General features: G+C 42.6%; 1 protein-coding gene across 1 annotated transcript in view; it reads left to right on the forward strand.

Moving 5' to 3' along the window:
* Nucleotides 1-271: 271 nt before the first annotated feature.
* Nucleotides 272-26,737, forward strand: part of Large1 (LARGE xylosyl- and glucuronyltransferase 1) — a 243,338-nt gene continuing 216,872 nt past the window's right edge. Inside the window, 4 exon segments of the mRNA XM_032887950.1 lie at nucleotides 272-516; nucleotides 519-784; nucleotides 11,500-11,582; nucleotides 23,222-23,345. Of these exon segments, the coding sequence (XP_032743841.1) occupies nucleotides 483-516; nucleotides 519-784; nucleotides 11,500-11,582; nucleotides 23,222-23,345 (507 nt within the window). The 5' untranslated portion in view covers nucleotides 272-482.

The raw sequence follows: 26,737 nt of genomic DNA on the forward strand, positions 1-26,737 counted from the left end.
AATAACATTCTACAGGCAGAGGAGGGCTTCCCCTGGGAGGTTATGCTTTCAAAACAGGGTTTGCAAGTTCTCCATAGAATCCCACTGAATTCTCTTTTGCTTTTGAGTTCTTCGATGGTCTGGAGCTACCCATCTTAAAGGAACCTTCCATTCCTCCTTATCCATACATGTTTTGTGATTTGATTTCCTGTTAAAAAGTTCACTAGCAAGGGTGTCATATGGAGAGGAATGGATTGCATTTAATGAAGACCAATATTAGGAGTGTCTTTCTCTACACAGTATCCTGATTTTTATCACCACCATAAGCCATTCTGTTCCCACTTTTTTTTCCCATTTCAGTATGGCTTCTGTGACTTGTCATTTACAGACCATATGCTTTCCTGCTAAGATGGGGGATTGTGGTAAGATCCTGGGGAGGTAATGCCGGGATCTCTGGAGGTAAATCTCCCAAGATAACACTTCCTTGGTCTTTCCTCCTCTAGATGGGAAACCCGTGTCTCTGTCTCCCCTGGAGTCCCAAGCCCACAGTCCCAGGTACACCGCCTCCAGCCAACGGGAGCGGGAGAGCCTGGAAGTACGAGTGCGAGAGGTTGAGGAGGAAAACCGTGCTCTGCGCAGGCAGCTCAGCCTGGCTCAGGGTCAGAGCCCTGCTCACCGCCGTGGGAACCACTCCAAGACATACTCCATGGAGGAGGGAACAGGGGACAGTGAGAACCAGCGAGCTGGCATTGTGGCAGGCAACAGCTCTGAGTGTGGGCAGCAGCCGGCTGTGGAGAAGTGTGAGGTAAGGAGCATCGGAGCTGGGGGGAGGGACTATTCGTCACCCCAGTCGCTGCATGTCCCCACAAATACTTCAGGGAAGCAGAGACAGAGCCCTGCGAAGGCCGGATTTCTTAATTCAGTGGGGAACCGGATCTGTCTCAAACTTTGCCGAATGGCCACAAAGACGTTTAACCTCCCTTTACCTCAGTTTCTTTATCTGATAAACGGGGTGAGAGGACCTACTGCACAGCAGCGTAACGGTTGGAACCGGTTGGAACCTATCACTGATTTCTCTCTGCTTCCTTAGTCAAGGCTTACATTCCATACCGTGGCGCGCGCACGCGCGCGCGCTCGCGCTCAGTTTTTACTGCATAGATGATTTTCTTATTGTGTAGATGGAATTAGACAAGCGACTGCTAGCACCAAGGGTGAATAAGAACCAGCCTTAGTAGTATCTGCTTTGAGCACCTGAACACCTTGCCTAACTTCTAGGAACTTGTGGCTGCCTTAGCTGTGTACATTCCAAGCTGGTTCTTGCCTCCTGGAGGCCATTAATGTTATGGCTGATGACAAGGACTCTTAACATGCTTTCAGTTATGATAATTTTTTTTTTGGCTAAATACAGATAGTACTTTCTCAGTTTTCTTATGCTACCTCTAAGAATAAATAGTATTATGCTTTTCCACCCTGAAGTCACAGCTCACTTTAAGCCTTAGCTCCTGCCCCATGAATGGATTTATTAGTGATGCTGGCAGGACCATCTATGTGCCACATGGAGGAGGGCTTATTAAGTGATGAAGATAAAGATAGACTTGTATAGAAATCTAGTATCAAGAGAAGAGACATTGAAAAGGGAAAGAAAAGGAGAGGACCCTAGGATTTCTTGTCTAACACAAGTCTGAGTTGAGCATGCCCTACTGGGAAGGTATCTGGAAACTGGCTCTTCTGTTTACTTGTCGGGATTTCAAAAAGATACCTTGCTAGTGCAACTGTAAGAGATAATATTTCTCTGGCTCGCAGTCTCAGGTCATAGTCGATACCCGTGGAGTAATCAGGGCGGCCAGAACTTGGTGCAGTTGTATACATTCACGGTTAAAAACAGGATGTATGCTTCTCGGGCTCAACTGGCTTCCTCCTTTTCACCCAGTCCATGAAGCGATGCCACCCACATTCAAAATGGAGCTTCCCATCTCAATTACAAAAGCCCCTCAGGTATTCACACAATCCAGACACTTTTTCATTGACATACCTCAATTATTATTTTTTTTTAGGCCATTTTGACAGAACTTAGCTTCAAAACTTCCCTAGCTACCCAGCTGCAAGGGATCCAGAAAAAAAAAAAAATAGAATCTATTCAAAGAAAAGGAAATAATACTTTGTAGTTATGCTACTGTTTTTTACTAATGGCCGTTCTCTCTGACCTATTCATCATTCACAAACTTGACTGGGCATGACAGTTACTATATACCAGAATACCGATCCATGTCGTATTCCCTAATCCAATGTGTGGGGAATCTGTGGCAGCAAGACTTGTCGAATGTGGTTATTTTTAAAAAAAAAAAAAAATCTGTCCAGATGATTGTGAAGTATGATGAACTATTTGAAAATCATTTCTGAGGGCACCGTATTGCTGCTTTCAAAAAACAAAAACAACCTTTTATATGGATTTAAACCTTCAAAATATTGATGCTTACTTTGTAGTGTTTTGATTTGAACCTGAGAGTTAACTTTTATTGACTTTCTTTTTTTCTTTTCTGTATCTATAGGCCACATTGCTTTTTAGACCCTTAAGATGTTTTCCTTGGTAGAACTCTTCTGGATGCACTCTGGTCCTGCTCTGACCTTCCATACCTGTAAAGGCTGTCATCTCTCAAGATGACTTGCCTTTCTGCACATGGGCCTGCAGGCTTTGCTATAGGTACACGCCCATTAGCAGTGCGTGTCCCGTTGGTATCACTTGGTTGTGTTTATTTTGCAAAATAATAATGAAAATAAATAAATAAAAATGCCAAAAAGGCAGAAGAGAACTGTCAGTCTCTAGGGTCAGAAAGCTTCCCTTCATCCTGGCACTTTTCCATGATGTATGCTGAAACTTGTCTTGACATCTCATCACAGGACACGGCCACATTGTCAAGGACGTTTTTTATAATCTTCGGTCACACTACAACGCCTGCTAAGTCTGACAAGTCTTCTTAAACTTACCATAATGACTTCCAGGCTGTCAGCAGAGCTCCTTGGTGACAGAACTACCAGCCTTTCATCCTCTCCTAATTATGTGGCCTTCAACCAGCCGCCCAGTTAACTCCTGCATATTCCTGTTACTCAAGCAATACCGCTTTCGTAGAGGCTGGATTCTGTGCCCCTGAAAGTTGAATGATCGATTTTCATCTTTATTCTTCCATGTATGCAAACTCATGTGTGCTTTTCTTGCCTTTCCCAAGTTGACCTTCCTGAGAATCGAATGGGTTGCAAAATTATTATTATTATTATTATTATTATTATTATTATTATTGTTGTTGTTGTTGTTGTTGTTGTGCTACAAATGCAGCCAAGAGTCTCAAATATGAGTCCTTCCAGTTCTTCTCATTGAAGCCATGAGCCTGGGCAGCTCATTTTCCTCTTGCACATAATGAGAAAGCCAAGAGCTCTTCCTTATGGCCATGGGGATGAAATGTGGGTAGGAAATGAGAGTCCGTGTACTTGCCATGAATGTTCTTTCCTGTTGCCGTGTAGTCGATCCATGGCTGTTTCATGGCTTAAAGCAATAGCAGTCATGTAGACGATTTGGTCATGGTGTTCACTCCCATACATGCACGTGTGGAGGTCTGAGGAAGGCCATGGGTGTCTTTCATTATTATTCTCCGCCTCACTTTTTGACACAAGGTCTTTCATTGGAACCCGAAGTCCTCTATTTGATCCGGGATGATAGGTTAGCAAGTTCCTGGTATCTATGTATCTCTACCTTCCCACAGTGCTGGGGTTAAAGGTATGTGTTGCCATGCCTACACATGACGTTTGCATTTGACTTTCGGTCCTCTTACCCGCTGAGCCATCCTTCCATCCCAACAGCAGTCCTTTTATTTGCTGTCACAGTGTCTGAAGTTCAGGAAGAAATTTGCTGAGTAGTTCTGTTTTGGATACCCTTGCGCAAATGATATTTGTTTGTGACTGCATCAGTAATGACCCGAGGCAACCTTTCTTCTTGTCCTTTGTCACATGGGCTTCTCCACAACAAGGCTTATTTCAGCACTAAGTTGCTCACATGGTAGCTAAGGGTTGTAGACCTCAGCGCCCTAGTATGTAAAGGCATATAGGGCCTACGGGTGACAGAGTATGTCAACTGGAATAGTCACAGAGGTCCACCACTCACAAGGGAGAAGTGATGCAACCTCATGTCCCAGTGAGTGGAATGTCAATTAAAAATGGCCGTGGCAGGTATAGGTAACATGGAAAGTTCAGTGGATGATACTGTGTGGACGAAAGACCACATCTTAAGGATGCATCCCTATTATTCTGGTCCTTGACGTGAGCTTCCTTTCTCAGGTGGTAGCCCCATGACTTAAATAAGAGTTATCATTCTCACTCTCATAAGGAATAGCAGATACCATGCTAAGTCTTTTACAAAGTATCTGTTCTCATGCAGTGTACTCTCCTCCCTTTTAAAACCCATTAAACTGTGGTGAGTTAAGGCCACGTGGTTATTTTAAATTGATATGACTAGATGAGCCTGGGTATGAACCTGGGTGGCTGGCTTCCACAACCTTGGCCATGAACTACTGTGCATGATTATATGACCCAGGACTTTCAGGTTCCATACTCTTAGCACCAGACTCCCCATCCATATCGTATAGCTGATGGGTATCCCAGCTCCAAAGGCTGACGAGTAATCTACTATGATGCACAGTAAGCTTAACAGTGGGCCTTCTTGTAGCCTCAGGAAACCAGCAAATCTTCAGTGAGTGGAAGCAGTGATGCATGTAAGAGTGAGATGGATTGTGTTCCTCTCTCACCAGAGCGTGACTGCATTTGTTAACCCCCGAGAGTTTGACATTTTGCTGGAGGCATTATTTCAGTTAAATTTTGACACCTCTCACTCATCTTCTGGTCCCCAAGCTAACACCACAGTATTTTCATAAAAAAAATTTTTTTTAAACTCCATCTTTAAGGATTTTGCATGGTACAGGCTTGCCAGCCGCGTAACTATATCCTAGATTGCTGTCAGAAGGTACCATAGTGGCATATGGAGTTGTAATTCATCAGCGCCGTGTGTCTTCTTTGGGGCTTAAGAGTGTAAATCCACTAAAATATTCTCCCTAAATGCTAGACCCTGGCATCAGGGAATGGTATGGCTGGGGTGTAACATTATTGTCTCGTAAGTGATTTTCAAGGAGCTCTGCGTGCTATAGAGTCAGTGCCTTAGAAATCCCACCTCCATTCGTTAATATCGGAACTGCATGGGATCTAGACGCACCATGGAAGCACACCACTGGTCATGCTTGTGTGAGCGTCTCTAGTTTCAGATAATTGAAGTGGGAAAACCTACCCTAACTCTGGTAGGCACCATTTCTTGGGCTTAGGTTCCCATCCTGAGTAGGGAGTGTTGAGCTAGCCAGCTGAGCACCGACACTCATTCACTCTGATCCCTTACTGCGGGTATCATATGAACAGCCACCTCTTGCCCCTTATGCAATAAAGTCCTTGCTATGGTAGACTATGCCCTCAATGGTAACCTACAATAAATCCTTCTTTTCTTATGTTGGCTAGTGTCATATCAACATGACAGGTAATTCATACATTCCCTGTATGTGTTATTAGTGCATAGGTACTGCTCCAAAGCATGGTCCAGTGCTATAAGCCGTCCATTTACTCATTCATAAAATAATAAATATTCTGAAATGTTGGGAGTATGAGAGCAAAGCAAGTTGGGGCCACAACTCTGGTTCTTTCGGGGGATATCAGTGTGGTCTCTGTGTGATCCAGAAGTTTATTTGGCTTTGTTGCCAAAGCGGCTCCCAGCACAGGTGTGCTTCTAGTTCCTTAGAACTGCCGGAGTATACCTGTGGTACAGCAGACAGCTTGTTCCAGAGTAAGCCCTTTAACAGAGAAGAAGACAAAAGGCAGCCTCTTCTCTCTAAGCAGCCTCAGATGGCGCCTGCCATTCTCCTGTTGCATTTCCTTGTTCATGAGGAGAAGAGGTGGATGTGTAAAGTGAAGAGTCCCCCATGCTTCAGGTTGAAACCATGTATGCCACAGTAGCATGAAGTTTGATTAGGCAGCCAAATGGTCATTACTTGGTCCTGTGAGAGAAGTGACAGCAATGCCACTTAATCATGCCTACTCTTGTACATTTTGCAAGCCCTGTGTACTAGGAACTACACTTTGTGTATGTGCGTCAGTGCAGTCAACCTGCATAAAGAAGTCAAGGCTTAAGAAGGCCACTCAGCACAAAAAAAAAATGTGCTGATCCAGATTGGATTAATACATACGTACAACATGCATGCCTACATGCATACATATATACACATATACATACATACACACATATGTTATTATATATAGTTATATAACAAAGCGTTCATAGCATCATGATAGCTTTGTAACCATTCTTGAGTGCATAGTTCACAGTGATTAGTATTATCATCCTGTTATACTAGTTTGTCAACCATCTAGAACGTTCTAATTTTGCATAACTGACTCGTTTACCTTAAACAGCTTCTCAGTTCTCTCTGCTACCAGCTCCACACTACTATTTTAGTTCTGTCCATGAATTGATGACTTCAGATATGTTAGTGTGAATTTGTCTTTCTGTGACATGTTTCATCATCATGTCATAAAGTCATAAATGTTTATATATATATCATATATATGTTATATATATATATATCACATATAACACAATATTGTTGTCTTCCTTTTCAAGGTTAATAATCTCTCACATTTTACATATTTATCCGTGTCTCTTGGAATGAGCACTTTGTTGTTTGTTTCTTAGCAACATGGGTAATGATGTCATGACCAGAGATCACATGATGAACACGTCTTTTTGCCCTACTTTCCATTTTTGAGGGGATGCACACAGAAGGAAGACAGCCATCTCATATAGCAATTCTTTACGTTTTCAAGGGGCTGCCCTGACGTTTTCCATAGCAGCTGCACCACTTTATATACCCACCAGCAGCGAGCCTTTGCTCTGACCTCTCCACAGTCACACCACAGGCAGTAAATCCTACTGCTAGTGTGGGCCTGCATCTTGTGAACTTACCTCGTTGAACACTGGAAGAATATATCATCTGGTTGCTTCTCCGGGGAAAAGTCGGGTTCTCTCTCAACTGAGCTGAGAAGGGTCTAAGCTCTACCTGCTGGGACTCCTCAGTCTTCCTCCAGGAAACCTCTTTTCTAGGCAGCCTGTCTCTTCCTTCCAGACATCATGGCCCCCTGTACCTCTGGCTCCCTCCTATCCGCCTTCAGTGCTTTTGCCTGAATCCAAAAAGGCTTGTTCTCTGCTGTCCATCATTTAGAGGCCAGGTTTGCTGGCTGCTTTGCTTTTAAACATGTTGAGCTCTCCACACGCGTCTTATTTCTCTTTCTGGTTTTAGTTACCAATATCATCAGCTTCTTTTTTTTTTTTTTTTTTTTTTTTTTCGAGCTGGGGACTGAACTCAGGGCCTTGCGCTTCCTAGGCAAGTGCTCTACCACTGAGCCAAATCCCCAACCCCTATCATCAGCTTCTTATTCTTTTATTTAACGTGCACAGTTTTCCCTCAGACTCTTCAGACATACGGTCTGCAGATACCCAAGTCTCTCACAGAAAATGCCATGGTTGCTTATAGTCTGTAGACAGATGAGTCTGCTTCCTACCATCTGAAGAGAGTATATGATGCCAATATAAGGTACATTCTATGGAAATATTTGTGACATTGTGATGTTCTGAAAATAAAAACAAGAAAAAGTGGACCTGGTTAGTCCGGGTGCAGACACTATCCCATCTGCAGCTCTGTGTAGATTTTGCAGATGTGGGCTATGAAAGGATAGTGTGTTTGCTGGGTGAGTTTCTCTACTTTTCCTGCACTGCAGTGTAAGCTGATGGTGTCAGGATAGAACGTTGGTCTTTTTGTTCTTCTATTGCTCAGACGTCTTTGGACTCACATGAAGCTCAGTCTTATCTTTAATGTTTTCCATGCAGCATGGATACTTTTCAGAACATGAGAACATCCGTTTTAAAGCAGCCAGTAATATGGGCTGGGCAATGAAGGCAATGAGAGGGCTGGAGCCGTCTACATTCCTTTCCTCCCTGTGTTTTTTCCGGTCCTTGCAAGTGTGTGTGTTGGAGGTTATGTGGAGATGCTCCTGCAGGACGGATCATCCCTGGGCTTGTACCAGGCTCTGGGAGCCTTCTAACTCTATTTGATCTCATCAAGCCTCTGAAGAATTGTCCACCTGAGCTGGGAGGCACGGCTTCCTATATTTTAGGTTCAAAGCAATTTTGTATGTGATGTTTGTTTAGTGTGTTTAGTATTTAAGCCAAGTTATCCACCTGTGATGAGCAATTCCCCAGAGGAGAAAGCTGGCCGAGAGCTCATATGATGGTTTTTTAGTAACGTGTTAGTAGCAATTGTTTTTGATTTTGTTACCCATGCAGGTATTTTATGAGGCGGCTTCTGTCTTAAGGCATGGCTTTTGTTCAACCTCTCTCTAAGCCACTGACTGGCTTAACCCTGGTACTTTGGTTCACTGACTTAACTCCCTGGCATGTTACTTAATTTTTTTTTTTCTTTTGAATTTTGGGAAACAGAATGTTAGGAAACTCTGTGTATAAGAATTTAACCCCTCATTTTGTAGAGGCAGTTGCAGAGATCTGAGGTTCTGAGGTACCAGGTGAAGTGCCCAGTCATTCGTTCTTACCTGCCTTCATTTATAAGAAGATGAAGAATGGGGGGGGGGGCGCGGAGAAAAATGTCTCCATTTTGTCTCTTCAAGACAAAGCTCAGAGAAGCTGCTCCTTGATGTTTTCATGGAGCCTGACATGCTGTGTCACAAGTGCCTGGTAGGCCTGGGGGTCATAGTTCATGTATGTTGCAGGTGACATGAGGCTTCGGTTTGGCCATAACAGACCTTTTCTCCCGGCATACTTTTTCTCTGGTTACACTGGCTGCCCTGGAATGCAGACACTGTGTTTGCTGCCATCAGAGCCCCACTGGCCAACCTGGTCTAACTTCCTTTTTTGTGTGCAGAACCCATCATAGACCTGGCATATCAGGAAAAGCTTAAGCTTTCCAGCCCTGAATCCATCGTATAGGTTCTAGAAGCAAATTCACCCTTTCTTACCAGCGCTGTCAGGAATGAGTCCTCCTTCACAGCTCTGACATTCTTACCTGCAGGTACAGGCTGTAGAGATTGAATGTATATTTAGCAGTGTGTTCTGGATGAGAGGTGGAGGTAGAAACCTTGAAGTGTTTCTTTGAAAGAGAATGTTTTTAATCGATATCAATGTTTATCCTTTAGTATCTGACCTTTGGAGGTTAGCTAATATGCATATAGCAAAAAGCATGCCATAGCTCCAGTTTTGGTAAGTAATGCTGTGGAAGGACCACCTATGAGGTTCATTGCTGGCAGGTCATAGGTAAAGGGTGGCCAGAGGTGAAGGAGAACCAAGTAAGATTAAGTGCAGAGTAGATGACAGCCCCAGTGAGAGGGAACTGTAGCGTTAGCCCATGAAGGAATGGAAGAAAAAAGCACCACCCAGAACCCAAGTAAGTAGTCCTGGCAGAGTCTGACAGAAGCTCAGATCCCACTGCTGCATCCTCTTGTCCACCTTAACCAGAAGTAGAGTGAAAGGAACCTGGTTCATGTGATCTAGGAAGTTCTTGTCCTGAAAGGCACAGGACAAGTTGAGGCTGGGTGTGAGTGAGTTCAGAAGGAACTCCATCCTGCCCTCCAGTCAGACTTAGTGCTAATGACAACTTTTAACACACCAGTTGCCACAAGGATACAGAGGAAGGTTTATAGTAAGGGCCTATGGCCGCAGGACCTGATATTCAGGCCAATCTTTAGTAGTGGTTCCTCTCAGTCATTGAGGGGGTCATGAGGACTCTTGCATAAAGGCTCTAGAAAGCTACTTATTTGAGGTAATCTGTTGCTGGGCTATGTTCTTATAGGGAATATCCAATGGAGCCTGTTAAAAACCTGTGAAGTTGAATCCTAGCTTGTGGTAATAACCCTAGGGTATTGGGCAGTTCCACTCACCAGATATGTACCCCCAAGAAAAGCCGCAGGTATGAAAGGGAAGTAGTTTCCACAGGGAACAGTACTAGAATGGTGATGTGACTTCCCAAACATATTGACCCTCGGTAATGTCCTCATGACTCCTGCCCAGTTGATTTACAAAGACCTGCAAACTTTGTTGTTCTCCCTGCTTGGTTTTCTTCTTGCTGTAGTCCAGTCTATCCTTGGTTTTCTTTCTTTCAAATGAAAAGGTTTCTTTTTTTCAAAGGTTTCTCCCCTTTCAAATGAGAATGTTTACTGTGTCATTTTATATGAGAAATGTCTGAGTCATTTTCTGATTTTATAGGTCTCTACAGGTAAGAAATTGACTTGAGTCTCCGAAAAGACTTTACTCTGAAGTTTTGAACAATAATGAAAATATTATGACTTACATCAATTGTAAACACGAAATAAACGAATTTTGCATTCTGACATGGCCATGAGGCTTTGAGGATCAGAGGTGGAATTTTTTTTTTTTAATTTAATAATGAAGTGAGTTTTGGCATCTGGCTGGTCCTTGTTTTTATGGTGGTTAATCTCCGTCATCTACTTAACTTGGTTTGGAATCACTGGACAGTACACCTCTGGGTGTGTCCTTGAGGTCAATTTTTGAGAGAAATAACTGAGAAGGGAAGACTTACCTTTAACGTGAGTAGATTCATTCCAGGCTCGGGCTGAACAAAAGTTGAAAGAGGATATCAGACAAGTGCTTTTTGATCCTCTAAGATATAAACAATGAGCTTCATGCTTTCTCTACTAAAAAGGGACCTTAAACCATAATCCAGAATACATCTTTCCTCATAGATGTTGCTTTAGCCAAGTGTTTTAGCACAGCAGCCAAACATAACTGATACTCATGCCTTATGATGCAGTTATTGTCTGACCCTCAAGCTTTCCCTTGCCACCCGGGGTTAAAGACAGGTCCATGGCTTATGTTTGTGGCCAGTACTGCCATCAGCTTCAATGAGATGACGGGTAGCCATCGATTCTGCACTTTAATTCCTAGAACGGTGCTGCAGATTGGACCTTGAGCTGCTCATTGACCCTTTTGTGCACTTTCATATTGACCTTCCCCTAAGCCATTTCAGAAGATCAGTTCACACTCTGAACCATAACCTCTCAGAAATCTCTGGTTATTGGCCCATTGGGGCACATTTCTTCTCTTTGCCAATTGCCATTGTCTCCTGGATTGGGGACAGGGGACTCACTGTTTACCTATTTGAACCAATCACCATTGCTCCCCATCTCTAAAATGTAATTGAAAAGAATGTTAATGGCCTCCAAAGATGATACTCCCATAAACTGATTAAAAAGACTTTAGTAAAACTGTCTCGAGTTATTTTCAATGGCTGCAGGTGGGATTCTTGTTTTCTATGATCCCAACAAAAAAAATCAGGGTGATATTTCTTTCCTGTGGGCCTACAAATACGGAATGGCCTGCTTCTCTCTGTTCACGATCTGTTCCTTTCCCCTTAGACCATCCATGTGGCCATCGTCTGTGCCGGATACAACGCCAGCAGGGACGTTGTCACCCTGGTGAAATCCGTCCTCTTTCATAGGTAAGTGGGTCTTTGCTTGTATTCTGTTGGCACTTGTGTCCCTGATCACCTGCATGTTACCTTGGGGAAGGTTACATAAAAGCGTTCTTTTTCACTCATTAGACTGCCATGAAAATGTAAACTTCATCTAAAATATGAGGAAGGATATTGCATTAGCAATGCTTAATAGCAGGACTTCAACATTGCCTAGCCTTCAGAACTACAAGAGCCTTCAAGGACATCCCAAGTTTGACACTTCTGTTTCTACTGCCTCACGCTCCTCAGAATTTTTTTCTACATTCCTTTTGGCAGATTATCTTGTGATCTTCACTACATCCCTCCTAAAATTCCTGTTTGAAATCCTAACACTTGGTTCCTTGAAATAGTGTTTTCGATACAGTTTTAAAAAGAGAAGATTAAATTAAAGTAGGCACACTGTGATGGACCCTAATCCAATGTGACTAGTGTTAAAAATGTAAGATGAGGACAGATATATTCAGAAAGAAGACCAAGAAGGTACTTAGCCAAGGAAATTGACCTCAAGTACTGTAGACTTCTATCTTGTAGAACTGCGGCAAAATGGGTATTTGGTTCCACCTGTCCCTAGTCTGTGTTAGTGTGTTATGACACCAGTGAAAACATGAAATAATACCCAGCTTGACTTGTCCCATTTCTGTGTACTTTTGACTGTCAAAAATCCTTCTTTATGTTCGGCTAAAATGAACTATCACAGAAGTTAATGGTAGACCTCATGGGTCTCCATGAGACCAGTCAGACGGTTAGTTCTCTTCCTCTGGGAAATGGAGGTACATATATCATTTCTTTCCTCTATGCTTCTGCTTTTCCATGGACTTTCCTTCCTTCCTTTAGATAGTCATGTTTATTACCTAGACATACCCAAGGTCACATCTAGAATTGAGTCTGCGGTTCTACCCAATCCCTGGCTCTTCTCTGACTGCTTATCAGGGATTTGGGATAAAGTCCATCTATAGCTGCAACCCATGGTATAGACAGATGCACACAAGCCATGATCCCGGACATTCTTAGCAAAAGGAACACTGCTGAGAAGTTCTCCATTCATCTAAGTAGAGAGCACAGTATAATCATGCAGATAAATTCCCCACTCAGACCCGGAAACACTGCAAAAATGTGGATGTATCTTGTCTCCCACCTTCTCAGTCTCCCACCCATCCCTTCTCTCTGTGGCACCTTGCATTGCTCCCTCTTAGAGCTATTTTCAGGTCCTCTCTTTCCTTTCCATTCAGTTCAGGCCCATAGGTCACTAACCTGGACATACCTTTTTTGGTCCCCAGATTTCTGTTCTTTATATCCATCCTCTCTGAATCCAGAATGGTGTTTCAGACAGGAATCTCTGATCTTGTAAGATGTATCTATCCATGATGTTCATGGGTAAGTTAGAATTTAAGTTAGAATTTCATTATCCCGACTGCCATGCCATCAGGAGCCATTGCTGTTCATGGCGTTTCCTTGTCCAGCCCTTCAGTGACTTTATGTGTTGGCGTTTTGACCTGTTTGCAGCTCCCTCATCTCCCCATCATGTGTTCTCCTGCTCTGACAACCCCCATCCTCTTCCCCAGTCCCAAGCCATCACTTGCTTTCTTACATTATAAGATTTCACACATGCCCTACCTAGAAAGGAAGCTCGGATGCGACCCTCAGTAAGTGTTTAAGCTTCTATTCTGCAGTCCATAAAACCCTGCTCACCCTCTTGTCACATGTATTATGTTGCTCTCTATGTAACTATTCACAATTGCTTCTGTAGCAGAAATATGGACCTTTTGGGGACAGAAACTATGCCTTATTTCTCTGTATCCTTGATCATTACAAAAATCCCAACCAGTAAATATTCACTTGTTTATCAAGTGTTCCTGGGGGAGTCTTTTAATAAGGAACTTGAAGATTTTTAAGAAGTTGCCTAAGAAACAAACCTAGACTGAATTTATGTTCACACTTATGCCCCGATAGCAGCAAGAGGCCTTCAGCCGAGTTGTTTTAACCCTTTGTTTTAGCTGTTAACTTGCTGTGGATCGGATCAGTCCCAAACTGACTTTTCTTGTAGTAACCTTTATCCATTACTGACATCCCTGACATGTCTTTTGTACTGGTCTATTTATGTGTCTTCAGTCAGCTGGCCTGTTAGCCAAAGACCACATTTTGTACCTTCCACCATCAAGGATGCGATGAAGAACACGAGTAACAAACCAAAGTCTAACAAAATTAATTAGGAACAAGGGCTGGCAAATCTTCCTTCTCCTTCTCCTGACCCATCAAGACTGTGATTTCAGTTGTACAGTTTAAGAGGTCCTAGGAGGAGCTGGAGAGATGGCTCAGTGGTTAAGAGCACTGATTGCTCTTCCTAAGGACCTGAGTTCAATTCCCAGCAACCACATGGTGGCTCACAACCATCTGTAATGGGATCCGATGCCCTCTTCTGGTGTGTCTGAAGACAGTGACAGTGTACGCACATACATGGAATAAATAAATAAATCTTTAAAAAAAAAAAAGAAGAAGAAGAAGAAGAAGTCCTAGGGATGCCAGGTGAAATTGGCCGCGTCTTCTCAAGTGAAGTCAAATATCTTTTTATTTTTCTGCCATGGCCATATTCACTATGTGATTTCCAACTTTTGTGACCCCCACACCCTCATTGCTGCTTGCATCCAGGCACCGTGAAGACCGCACGTGAGCCAGATTGGAAATTCTCAGCCCTGTGGTTCTTCTCTGTCTCCAGGACGAGAGTTCCCAACAGATAAGAGTCCAAAAGCCTCCTCTTTCAGGAAAGGGAGTTTGTATGATCAAAGATATTCATTTTTTTCTTCTATGTCACAATTATGATAAATGTTTACATCTGGAAGATCCACATTTTGTGGGGCTTGTTGTTGTTGTTCGTTTGTTTGTTTGTTTTTACAAAAGTTTCTTTCCTGTCGCTTTCCCTACACGTCTTAGAATCTGGTGGTTGTTACGGATAAACAGTCTGTACGGTACAAAGACATTCGGTTTAAAGATAGCAGATTTATTAGCAGCTGTGGAAGGCACATCCTTTCACGGAGGCACGCACATCTGGGAGAGAGCTCATTGGCAGCGTGAGTTATGAATATGAAGTCTGCACCATGGCGATGAGAGCTTGGCTCCACAGTCAAGATAACGATTGGCGTCCCTTCCTCACCTTGACATTATATAAATGAGAATGATTGTGAATTAATTTGCTGCTGATAGTAAGCTTGGCTATTAAAACAAAAGGATGTTTGAAAGACTTTCGGCTGAGAAAGACTAGTCTAAAAATAGCTTTCCTCCCTCCCAAGTACATTACTGGGATTGATGAAGACAAGATGATCAAATACGTTGACAAATGAAGTGCCTTTCTAATGTTAATGACAACGGCATAGTCGCGGTTTATGATGTTCATTGACAAATGAAATACCTTCCTAATGTCAGTAATAACGAACAATTGTGGTTTAGGATGTTTCTTTTGGCTTTCCCTGTTAATTACAGTAATTAGATTTATTTTCCAGACTAGGCTTTCAATAGATATTCATTTAAGGTTTTCTTTGTTATGTCAAATCAATTTTACTTCTACAATACGCTTGGTGACAGTGGACATGCTATATTTGAAAAGATAGTAAGAGACTGGCATGCACAGTTAAATAACAGTGTCGCACTGAATAGTCTCCAACCTTCTGAAAAGAAATTTCAGAATGTATGCTGAAGACCCTTACGCCACATGACTGCTGAAGGATCTGTGTCTTAAAAGGATGACCTAAACTCTTTTTTCTTTTACTTTTGAGATTATAATATAATCCCTTCCATGTAAGGTTGTATTATAATCTCCTTCAAGCCCTTCCATAGAATCTTCCTTGCCTCTGTGAAACCGATAGCCTCTTTTTTAATGAATTGTCAATACATACATGCAAAAGTGTGTGTGTGTGTGTGTGTGTGTGTGTGTGTGTGTGTGTGTGTGTTTTAAATATAACATATAACATCAAGTATTATCAAACCTTTTTGAAAACTTGTGTATAGTCACTGTAAAAGTAGCAGTTTGGGTCGGGAAGAATGCATAGGATGTGACCAAAGCAAGTGGGCCAACATGGTCTTTTTTTTTTTTTTTTTTTTTTTTTTTTGCTTTAGCTCAATGAGGCTGTGCTCCCAGGCAGTCATCATGCATCTTTGAACATTGGCTCTGCTCTTCCCCACCCCACCCAGCCATAGAGCCCTGCTTAAAATACGCAGAGAGATTCCTGTGTTTCTGTTTTCAACAAATACTCCCTCACTCTGTACCAAATTCTTTTCTACATGTTGTCAGGACACTAAAATTCCCAGTTCTCCTGCGTCTGCTGAAGAAAGATACTGTTGCTAAGCCCTATGTCATAGACAGTACAACCGAGAACCAAGATGACTTACCCACTGCTCAAGATCTCAGGGGATGAACAGGGCTCATTGAGCTAAAGCCCAGTATGCTTGTTTCTGTCTCCACAAGTAGCAGAGGATTCCCTGCCTTCGATATCACAGCCATTCCCCTTAGTAAGGGTCATCAGTTTATTGGAGGTGTTGACATTGTTATCGTCATTACAACGCCCAACACCATTTTTCTCCCCTGACAACTTGTGCTTGTGAGGTCATAAGTCTTGAATACATGAAAGAATTTAAAATCTCAGGCGTCTGTGTTTCTAATAAGACTTAAGACAGTGTGGGCAAAGGACAGGTGCCTCTGACCGCATAATTGCCTGTAGAGGAACGAGGGGAAAGGATCTTTGCTCAGATGTTGAGCTTCATGTGGACTACTGAACTCGACTTTCTCTTACTCAGCAGAGTAAATTCTATAACTAGAAAAACCCAGGCTCACAGGGCTTCTGTGGCTCGTCCAAGGTCACAATTGAGCAAATGCCAATCCATTGGTTCTGGACTCCTTTCCGCCAACCTCTAGAATTCATAATGCTTTCCCTATTTCTTGTAGTGCCTTGGTTCTTCTAGAAAGGTGCCCTGTTCTCCATCATCTAATAAGGGGGTGAATTAAGCTCTCCCTTAGTTTTCCCATATTATGGTGGCTATTTAGCCTTCTTCAATTCAAGGATGCTCTGACCCCATATCCCTGCTACTGGGACTCTTCTGGAATAGTCACAAGTGTCAATGCTTCCCTGAGGGCTGCTGCTGCTCTCCCTGGCTCTCTTCATTACCTAAAATTGCTGTTGCATTATAAACGTAATAAATAAGGATTATCGCAGTTTCTGTAGCCTTGTGTATTGTAATGGAAACGGGCCTTGCATTGCCTTTTGGGAACTTTGGCACTTTTCTGGCAAGGTTCTGCCAGCAAAGCGTTGATTTAATCTTTGGTTTCTGCACCACTCTGTTTATTGCACTCCAGCCTTGAACACGGGAGCAGTTAAGGAAACAGAGGCTGGGGAAGTATTGCTCATTAAAAGCGTAGTCTTCGGAATCTGCTGGAGATGGAGCGGTCCCTTGCCTCCAGGGGGATATTGGTACTCAGGCAAATAAGACTACTGGGTATTAGGCTATGGACCAAGCCACCTCTCTAAGAAGAGGCCTTCTCCCATGAGTCTGAGGCTGTGCTTTTCCAAACATATTTATAACTAGTAACTGGTGTAAAGAAAAAAAAATCTAGCTAAGCTATGATGCTGTTCTAAAACTAAACACCTTTTAATTGTATATTGAGAAGATCATTCCTTGTGAGTTTTTATTAACTTCCATTTGTGAAACTTTCTTTGCAGTCAATGTATGCCTAACATCTGCCTAAATGGTGTTCCTTTGCTTTTGAATAAAAGAGAAGACAGAGGCTTCACAGCCTCTAGAGGATTGTGGTACTTGCAAGGCTCTATCATTAAAATCCACTCTTACCTTCCCGAATTAGGAGCCAAAGGTAAAAGGAAACATTCAGTATCCCCGAAAATTTGCCATTGTTTAGCCCTCACCGCTCTCGAATAGTAGATTGTTTTCATCGTCTCCCCTAAACATGCCCACATATCTGTCACTAGCCTCTCATTCTTCTCACATCACAGTCTTCAGTCTGTTCTCTCTCTTTAGATTTCCCTAGTCTGGACATTATTGGAGATGAGGGAGCAGAAGACTGTCTCTGGGCAGGGACATGACAGGCAGGCAGGCAGGCAGACAGACAGACAGACAGAGCTAGACAGCAGTCTGTGATGGTGTATGTACAACTAAGTCTGGTGGTGATGTGGCTTCTGGTACTGAGTCCGTGAGGGCAGCATGGGTATGCACTTGATTTCTAACAGAAGGACCCAGGCAAGCTGAACTGAATGGCAGGTCATAGGAACTGTTATAGGAGGCATGATTTTTGGGGGGGAAGGAAAATACCATTATCTTAAGGTAAACCCACTCTCATCTTCATGGTACCATAGCCAGGTCCCTGACATCTTTGAGGCTTTAATGCTTCCACCTAGAGGTAGAGTCCATTCTTTACCCTAGCCCCTGACTACAGCCCACCAAGAGTTCTTAAAATCATGCTGCTTAAAATCAAAACAAAACAACAGCAAAAGCAAATCCAAGTCATCACTGGCCCCTCCTCTCTTTTTAGTCCACTTGGTTTACTTAGGGTTGCTTGCCCGAATATCAGTGGAGAGTTACTTTCTAGAGCACACACACACACACACACACACACACACACACACACACACACACACACCCCCCCCTCACACACACACACACACACATTCCCTCTCTCTCTCTCTCTCTCTCTCACTCACACACACACACCCACACACACTCCCCACCCCTCTCTCTCTCTCTCACACACACACACATTCCCTCTCTCTCTCTCTCTCTCTCACACACACACACACACACACACCTCCCCCCCCTCTCACACACACACACACACACCCTCTCTCTCTCTCTCTCTCTCTCTCTCTCACACACACACACACACACACACACACACACACACACACACAAACTCCCCACCCCTCTCTCTCTCACTCACACACACTCTTTCACATTTGTTTATCACTAGGAGAGGAATTTGCTGAGTAGCTCAGAAATGGTATTTTCATTTCATTTCTTCTTCTTCTTTTTTTTTTTTTTTTTAGAAATTTCTAAATTCCATGAGTAATGGTTACTGGCTCTGAGTCCTCCCCAGCCAAGCTGTTGTCAGTGTTTTTATTTTAGGCATGTTAATGGTGTACAGAGCCATTCATTGTGATCTTACATTCTGCATTTCCTTGGGAATTAATGAGATTGGGTGTCTTTTCCTGTGCTTATTGACCATTTGTAAATCTTTCTTGAGAAATGGCTATTCAGAGCCTCTCCAGGATCTTTAATTGGCTTACTTGTCTTTTTTTGTTTGTGTTGTAAAAGATCTTTATCATCCTAACAAATCCCTCATCAGTTACTCACTTGCAGATATTTTTTCCTACTCTTGAGCAATGTTTTTTACTTTATGTCCTTCCAAGCACAAAAGTTCTATTTATTTTCCTTCCTTCTGTCCCTTTCTTTCTTTCTTTCTTTCTTTCTTTCTTTCTTTCTTTCTTTCTTTCTTTCTTTCCTTCCTTCCTTCCTTCCTTCCTTCCTTCTTCCCTCCTTCCCTCCTTTCCTCCCTCCTTTCTTTTCCTTCAGCATACAATATTCCATGTGATCCTGATCTTTAGGGTGCTGAGATGATAAGGCTCTTGAGGAAACCTTTGGATCTGCAAGTGGCCTTCTGTACCCTCCACATTGTAGTAAGCAGGGACAACCAGGGTTGTTTGTTTGTTTGTTTGTTTGTTTGTTTGTTTTTGTCTGTTTGTTTTAGTTTAGTGAAATCTTGTTTATCCCTGTTCCCCTCTCTTTCTTTCTGGTTTAGATGCCAAATCTAAAATATGTGTGATTTATGAGAATAGCATAGACTTCTTGGCTATTTAAGACTCAACTTGGGGATGTAGGATGTCTGAGGATCAGGCGATTTTCACCAAAGTTACCTTACGCCTGTGTTGTCAGAGTTTACTTTTCCATGCCTAAGATGAGTAAGGACAAAATGGAAGTAAGGACAAGGCTGTGAAGAGCAAATATACATCTATTAAGGGAAAATGATAAAACAAACAAACAAACAAACAAAACAAAACTCCTGAGAGCAGGGAGGAAAACCTCCCTGCTGCCCTGCCCCAGCTACTACAGGAGTTAGATGGACACTGAAGTAGTCTTTATTAGGACTGAGCATTTTTAGTACATGAAGGCCTGAACCTGTAAGGAGTTCACATTCACTATACAAATTCTGTCCGTAGAAACAGAGTCACTCTTCCTTATGTAAGAAATAAGTTTGGAGTCACAAAGAAAGAGACCACCTCCTCAGATGAAGTATCTGGACAAGGCAAAATAGTAGTTTTGATTCCAGAATGTGTGCCCCAAAGAGCAAGCGTATTGCAAGAAGACACTTGATGTTTATTCTGATTCAGGCGATGACTGTCGGCTCCTACCTCACAGCTCACGGTTTTATTCAGTTGGCCAGTCATAAAAGAATTGGTACATAAGGAATGAAGGAGGCAGGGGAATGGAGTCAGGGCTTCAAGGGGGAAAGGGTCACTCATTGTTCCAGGCCACAGAATTCCTAGAACGCAGCTCTGGGCCTTTGTGTAAGCAAAGATTGTCCCATGTTTTGGGGGTAGTTATATTGAAAGACTTGAAAAGGAAACTTTTATAAGTTGGGGTAGGTAAACAGATTTTAATTTCTTGTTTAAGTACAAGTTTTCCAAGTATTTGATTAGAAAAGACTCATATTTAATATTTCCTACAAATGCAGGCTTCATATGTCTTATGTACTTACCTCACCATGGGCCCCATGACTGCCTAAGCAGAGCAGCTAAACTCTAGTTTTATAAACCAGTTATGACAGCCAACGAAGAAGTCTCTCCTCCATTTCCTTCAAAATGCTTCTCTACTGAAGTTCCAGTTAATTTTGTCAAATTGTGATGGAGTTTGGGTCATCTTGGTCTATGCTGATCCGCTTATTTTCATTAAACAAAGATAAGGTAATTTTTTGCATGAGAAGGTAACTGTGCAAAAATACTGATCATTAACAAAGTGGAGGTCCCGAAGTTCAGTCTTAATGCAGTAGGGTATAAGGGCTCTTACAACCACAGTGGTTCCTTGTTCATCTCACTATCTTTGGAGCACAAGGCAGAAGGCAGTGATACCAGCAGAGTTCTGAGAGTCCAAGAAGAGGTCACAAGCATGCAGAAGAGTACAGTTCTGGAGCTGCAGTCGACCATGCAGTTTCCAAGTCCCACTAAGACAGTGAAAGGAAATAACACCGGTGACTTGTGGAAATAGAAGAGCTTTGACCTCAGACAGCTTAAATTCTACCAGAAGGAGAATGTATAGCTACATCAGAGACCAGCATTGCCAACTTTGAGGATAGAGCCTGGTAGGAAGAGATGGGGCTGTTTTGGGTAGGGCAGCTAAAGAAGACTGCCCTGAGTTTATGACCCTGGAGCTTATTTTGTAGGAAGAACCAGAGACAGTCACATGGGAATACAGAGACAGGAGAATGATGGTGAGATCATTAAAATCTTTGTTAACTCAGTGTAGGAGTGGGATCTTACAGTATCCCTCTGTGAACAGAGAATGAGATCATTTCAGAGAGAATATTGGACTTGTAGAACGAAATATGTGTTGAATGAGGAAATAGCAATGAGAAAGAAGTAAAATATTCATGAGATATCACCAAAGGTTAGATGTGATCTTGGTAGCCATCATCAACTAAGTGCTTCAACATGTTTTCTTTGCTTCATATACTTGAGACCAATTGATGTAGATGGTAGATGGATAGATAGATAGATAGATAGATAGATAGATAGATAGATAGATAGATAGATGTAATAATAATCACCTTTTATAGATCTCAAAACTGACCCTTATAGATAAAACTTCCCAAGGTTCAAAATTAGTTTTTTACAGAACCAAGATACGTCAAAGCCTGAGATCCAGCTAGGAACCTCTAAGTGAAGAGTGTTGTAGATAGCAGGGTTGTAGAAGACGGGTGGGGCTGTTTATTGCTAGAAAGGCGGGATGGGAAGAGAAAGACTACCAACCCAAATCATCATGGCCAAATTAACTTTTAAAAGCAGTTAATTAAAGCTGGTTCTTTTGATTTTGGGGGAAGTTGTTTTGTTTAGTTTTTTGGTTTGTTTGTTTGTATAAGCTCTGTCTCTCCCTAAAGGCCAGAATCAAGAGATTAGCATTGGATACAGGGAAGATAAGATTTTTATAGCTCAACAGTAGAGGGTTTCCAAATGGGGGATTTGGTAGGCAAAATAGAAGGGGTTACAGAATCAGACCTCCTAAAACAAAGATGTTTGCAAGGTGGTCTAATAAGCAGTCATAACAACAGGTAGTCTTGGGTCATAATAATCAAATGAAACCAAGGCCTGGTTGTTGTTTCCTGGAGCAGACAGTAAAGAACAATTTGTCGTTGTGTCTCAATCCTTGAGAAACAAAGGTTTGATCATAAACAGGAATGAACCTAGTTTGTCTCTACTATAAAATGGCTTCTCTCTAAGATGGAGATAGACTGTCTTGTCACTTACCAGACTCAGGAAGAGGCTGCAGGAAGAGCCGGCCTGGATTTTAAACTCATTCCCGTTTTCCCCTGAATCCATTACTTTTCTATTGCAACAAAAAAACTTGAGACAGAACGATTTAATGAGGGATTTATTCTATAGTTCAAAACATATCTTACAACCCTTTTTCTAGTACCAATTTTCAGTATCGTCACTTTTCTCTTTGTTGGAAGAAAATACCCTAACAAAATCAACTTACGAAAGGAATGGTTTGTTATAGCTTGCAAACTCGAGGGGATACATTTCTTCCTGAAGAGGAAGGCAGGAACACAAAGCCAATCAGTACATCTCTGCAGTAAGGAAGCAAAACACGACAGGAAGTGAGCTTAAGCTATGAAACCTCAGGCTTAGTCTTGGTCACTCACTTCCCCTAAAGGTCCTACAACCTACCCACAGAGTACCACAATCTGGAGATCAAGTCTTCAGTCACCTAAGTCAAATCGGGATAATGTCATATTCCAACTACTAAAGCCCCCTGAATCCCTGCCCTGTGCTGCGCTATCCAGAACAGTCCAGGAAGGCTGGAAGCTGTAGATAGTTGAGTGAATCAAAGCTTTCAGGACTCACGACAAAAGAGGCAAGCTAGTCTCCTCGGTGACGTTGCAGATGACTGCAGCATGAACACGTAGCTTTGTTTTGGGAAAGAAAAAGCAGAAAACACAACTTCTCTTTGAGGTAATGGAGAAGTATTTTGCCAGCCACCCATACCAGTTTAAGGTAAGGCCCTGCCATTATGTTTTTGCACGTCAAGTTGGTGGGTGCAAAAGTTGTCAATAATTGTTATTTGTGCCCTGCTTAAAATTTTTACAGTTATGGCATCTTGACAACAGATGTGAGAATTGGGTTTTACTTTCTTTGGTCCATGGTTGTCCATACTCAGAAGTTCAAGGCTGAAGTGATATCTTTTCTCCCTTGCAGTTCTAATATTATCACCAAGAAACACTGTAGAGCTACGTGCCTGGTTTACTTCTACAGGGGCCTGAGGATAGTATTCCATGTTATCTGCTTGGAAGGGGGTGACTTTGCAGCTAGAACCATGACCTTTAATGCTCCTCTGGCATCCTCCTCTCCTCCCAACAGGCGGAACCCTCTTCACTTCCACCTCATTGCCGATTCTATCGCGGAGCAGATCCTGGCTACTCTCTTCCAGACCTGGATGGTGCCTGCAGTCCGAGTAGACTTCTATAACGCTGATGAGCTCAAGGTATGGAAGGGAGGAAGGGAGGAAGGGAGGAGAGTTCTGCTGGTCTCCTGTAGCTGGGAGCCTTGGTGGGGAATCATTAAATAAACTGTAGCAAGGACAGAGACCTCTTGAGGTGAATGTTGACCTCAGAGGTAAGAGTTTCTGATGAAAGAATATATTTTGATGCCCCAAGAAGATTATCCTGAATAATTACTACCTTTGGAGTATTTTAACCAATAGAAGACATGTGGTCATCTAATCGCTTTGCCTAAAGTTCTTCTACGATGCAACCTTGCTTCCATGATGATTGAGATCAGGATCTAAGTAAAGGCCATGGACTTGGCTCCCAACTCGGCTTCTTATTTATCCTTTGTCATTCCTACGAGTTCTCCCTAACACATAAGCTATAAATATTAGAGAGACCGTGCTATGCGGCTTCGCGCCAGTGCTGTCGTCCTTTGCTCATCCTGTTCCTCTGTCATGCTCTCCCTGTTGTCTTGTCAGGTCCCACCCATCCTTTATACCCAGTGGCATTGCCATGCTTTCCTGCTTCCAAGAATAAGCCAGGAGCTTCATAGCCGTTTGTCCTTCTCATCTCTGTCTAATTCATGGTCCTTAGTCCCCATGCAGCCACAGGTAGCTGTGAATATACCCCAACACGGAATGTAAATTTACATTAAAACGGGATGTGGTTAGCATTTATCTTTTGTAAGACACTGGCATAGATCCTAAGCATGGAATGTACACATGACTTTATTGTGTTAATGCTGTAATGCAGAGTCTGCCAATGGAGTCTAGCAGCATCTCCTTAACAAGGTAAGAAGCCGAGAGAGAGCATTTTCTGATGCATAGTAGGTGGTGTGTGGTGGGTGTCTCACACACTAGCAAGTTTAGCACACAGCTAAAGGAACAAACAGCTCTAAAGTAAAACTTTGGCCCACTGTTTCTGATCACCTTGGGAAGACCAGGCTCCTAGGATGGGGCTGATTCTGGCAAGGTGATTCTTCTCAGAACCACAAAGCCTTCATACTGCATTTCAGAGTAGTAGCATTTTAACAGATCATGTTGATGCACACTAGAATTTCTGATTCTCACATATTTCAGGCACAGAGGTTGATCAAGATGTTAAGAAATTTGCAGTTGAGGGTTGTCACAATTTATGTGCCATTCCAATGTACTCTGAGCTAAAATTCATTAATACTCTAAGAACAGTAAAAACAAGACTTAGCAAACTGCTGGTGTAATTAAGGTAAAAAGCCACTCTTGTCTCTCAGGGTCTTAGTGGCAATACCATGGGGAAATGAAACCAGAGAAGAGGAGCAGAGGTGGCAAGAGGGCCTTCCCTGTTTCCACACTTATCATTCCACTTCCTCCCTGCCCTGTCCCAGTCAACTTATAGCTTATTTAGAAACACAGAAGCAGGACTGGAGAGATGGCTCAGTGGTTAAGAGCACTGTCTGCTCTTCCAGAGGTCCTGAGTTCAATTCCCAGCAACTACATGGTGGCTCACAACCATCTGTAATGGGATCTGATGCCCTCTTCTGGTGCGTCTGAAGACAGCGACAGTGTACTTATATATAATAAATAAATAAATCTTTAAAAAAAAAAAAAAAGAAAGAAAGAAACACAGAGGCAGCCATACGGGGTGACACATTTCTGTAATGGCAGAAAGCTGGGAGTCTGGGGCAGGAGGATATCTATCTCTAAGAGAACCTGAAGTGTATAGGGAGATTCTGTCTCAGAAAAAAACCAAAAAAGAAAAAACAAAAGCCTTGGGGAAAGGGCTATCCCTATGTTTTAATTTTAAATACTTGTTTTCCACAGGAAAATGGTATATTTGCCTCTGAGTCTTGGCTAGCTAATTTGTGTAATGATTTGAGATAAAGCCAGCCACTGAGGGAAGAAATAGTGTCTGCGACTTTGTCAGGTTAAAAATGCTTGGCTTTTTCAGAAGTAGTGGCTAGAACCTGTGGCCCCAGCCTGAAGTGGGAGGATTGTTAGAACCTAAGAATTAGAGACTAGCAAGTAACATGGCAAAAACCCTGTCTCATAATAAAATAAACACTGAACAATCCGACCACTTACTGAATCTCAAGGTCGTGTGGTATCCATGCTGTAGTGGATCCTAGTGATCCCATGGCCTGGGATATGATCCATGGACCCTAGGATGTTGAAGGGGCAGGGTGTTCCACAGAGCCCAGGGCTTTCCTGAGTCCCTGAGCCTTAGATGAGAGGAGAGGAACAGAGAGGGTCCGTGGTTCTACTCCAGAGCAGTTTCCTGTTACTTTACACACTGTGTTTGTCCGGGGTGGATTTTTGTCAGCTTGACACACGTTAGGGTTATTTGGGGTAGGGATCCTCAGTTGGCAAAATGCCCCTGTAAGATTGATTTTAGGACATAGGGTTGATTCAGAGTTGATTGGGAGAGTCCAGCACAGGGGGCAGTGCTGGCCCTGGATAGTTGGTCCTGGGTTATGTAAGAAATAGTCCGAGCTGGTCAGGGAGAGCAACCCGGGAAGCAGTGTTCTTCCATCATCTCTCTTTCAATTTCCCCCTACAGGGTTCTCTCTGTCTTGAGTTTGTTTCTTTTCTGCCTTCAATGAGGGATTATGTTCAGGTCTCATAAGCCAAATAAAAATCCTCTCTCTCCAAAGTTGGATTTTTATCACAGCAGTAGAAAAGAAACGAAAACCAATTCCTAACTCAGTTACAGCTTTTATGGTCTAAAAAAGTGTAACAATTTTTAAAAAGTTTGTACTGATATAACAAAAATGGTACTGTCTTCTAGAATCTTTCCTCTATAGAAGGTTACTTATAATTTTATTTTTTTCTACCTGTTCCCAGCTCTCTGCTCTGTCTGAGGGTTTCTATCCCCACATCCTACCAGGATAATGAATACGGATACATTATATAGAACATGGCGTTTTCAGGGCACTAGTGGTGACACAGAAAAACATTCATGTATGACCACCTCTGCCAACTTGCAGCTGCCCTCTCCTGGCTCATGGTACCCTCGTCTGCCTTCGATGCTCACCTTTGGCTTCTTCCTTTCCCTGTGTGGATCCCCGTATCTTAGCTGAGCACTGTCTCCTTCACTAAGCCCTAGTATCCAAGCTTCACGGTCATTTCCTGTACATTGGCATCTCTTGCCTTCTATTCTGCTCACATTTCCTTTCTCAGGACTATTCTTGCACAATAGCAAGGTTCAGTTTTCTGAAAAGGCAAACTCATGCATGGCACCACTCTTTTTGCTTTAAGGTCCTCTGTGGTCCCATTAAGAGCAAGACCACAGCTGTTCAGACTGTCATTTGTTTTTGTTGTTGTTGTTTTGTTTTGTTTTTGTTTTTTTATATTAAATTCTGTTTTCTGGTCTTTCTTTCCTCATCGCTAAGTCATTCTCTGTTTTGTTTTTC

This window comes from Rattus rattus, chromosome 17 (assembly GCF_011064425.1).
Source record: "Rattus rattus isolate New Zealand chromosome 17, Rrattus_CSIRO_v1, whole genome shotgun sequence".
Taxonomy (NCBI): Eukaryota; Metazoa; Chordata; class Mammalia; order Rodentia; family Muridae; genus Rattus; species Rattus rattus.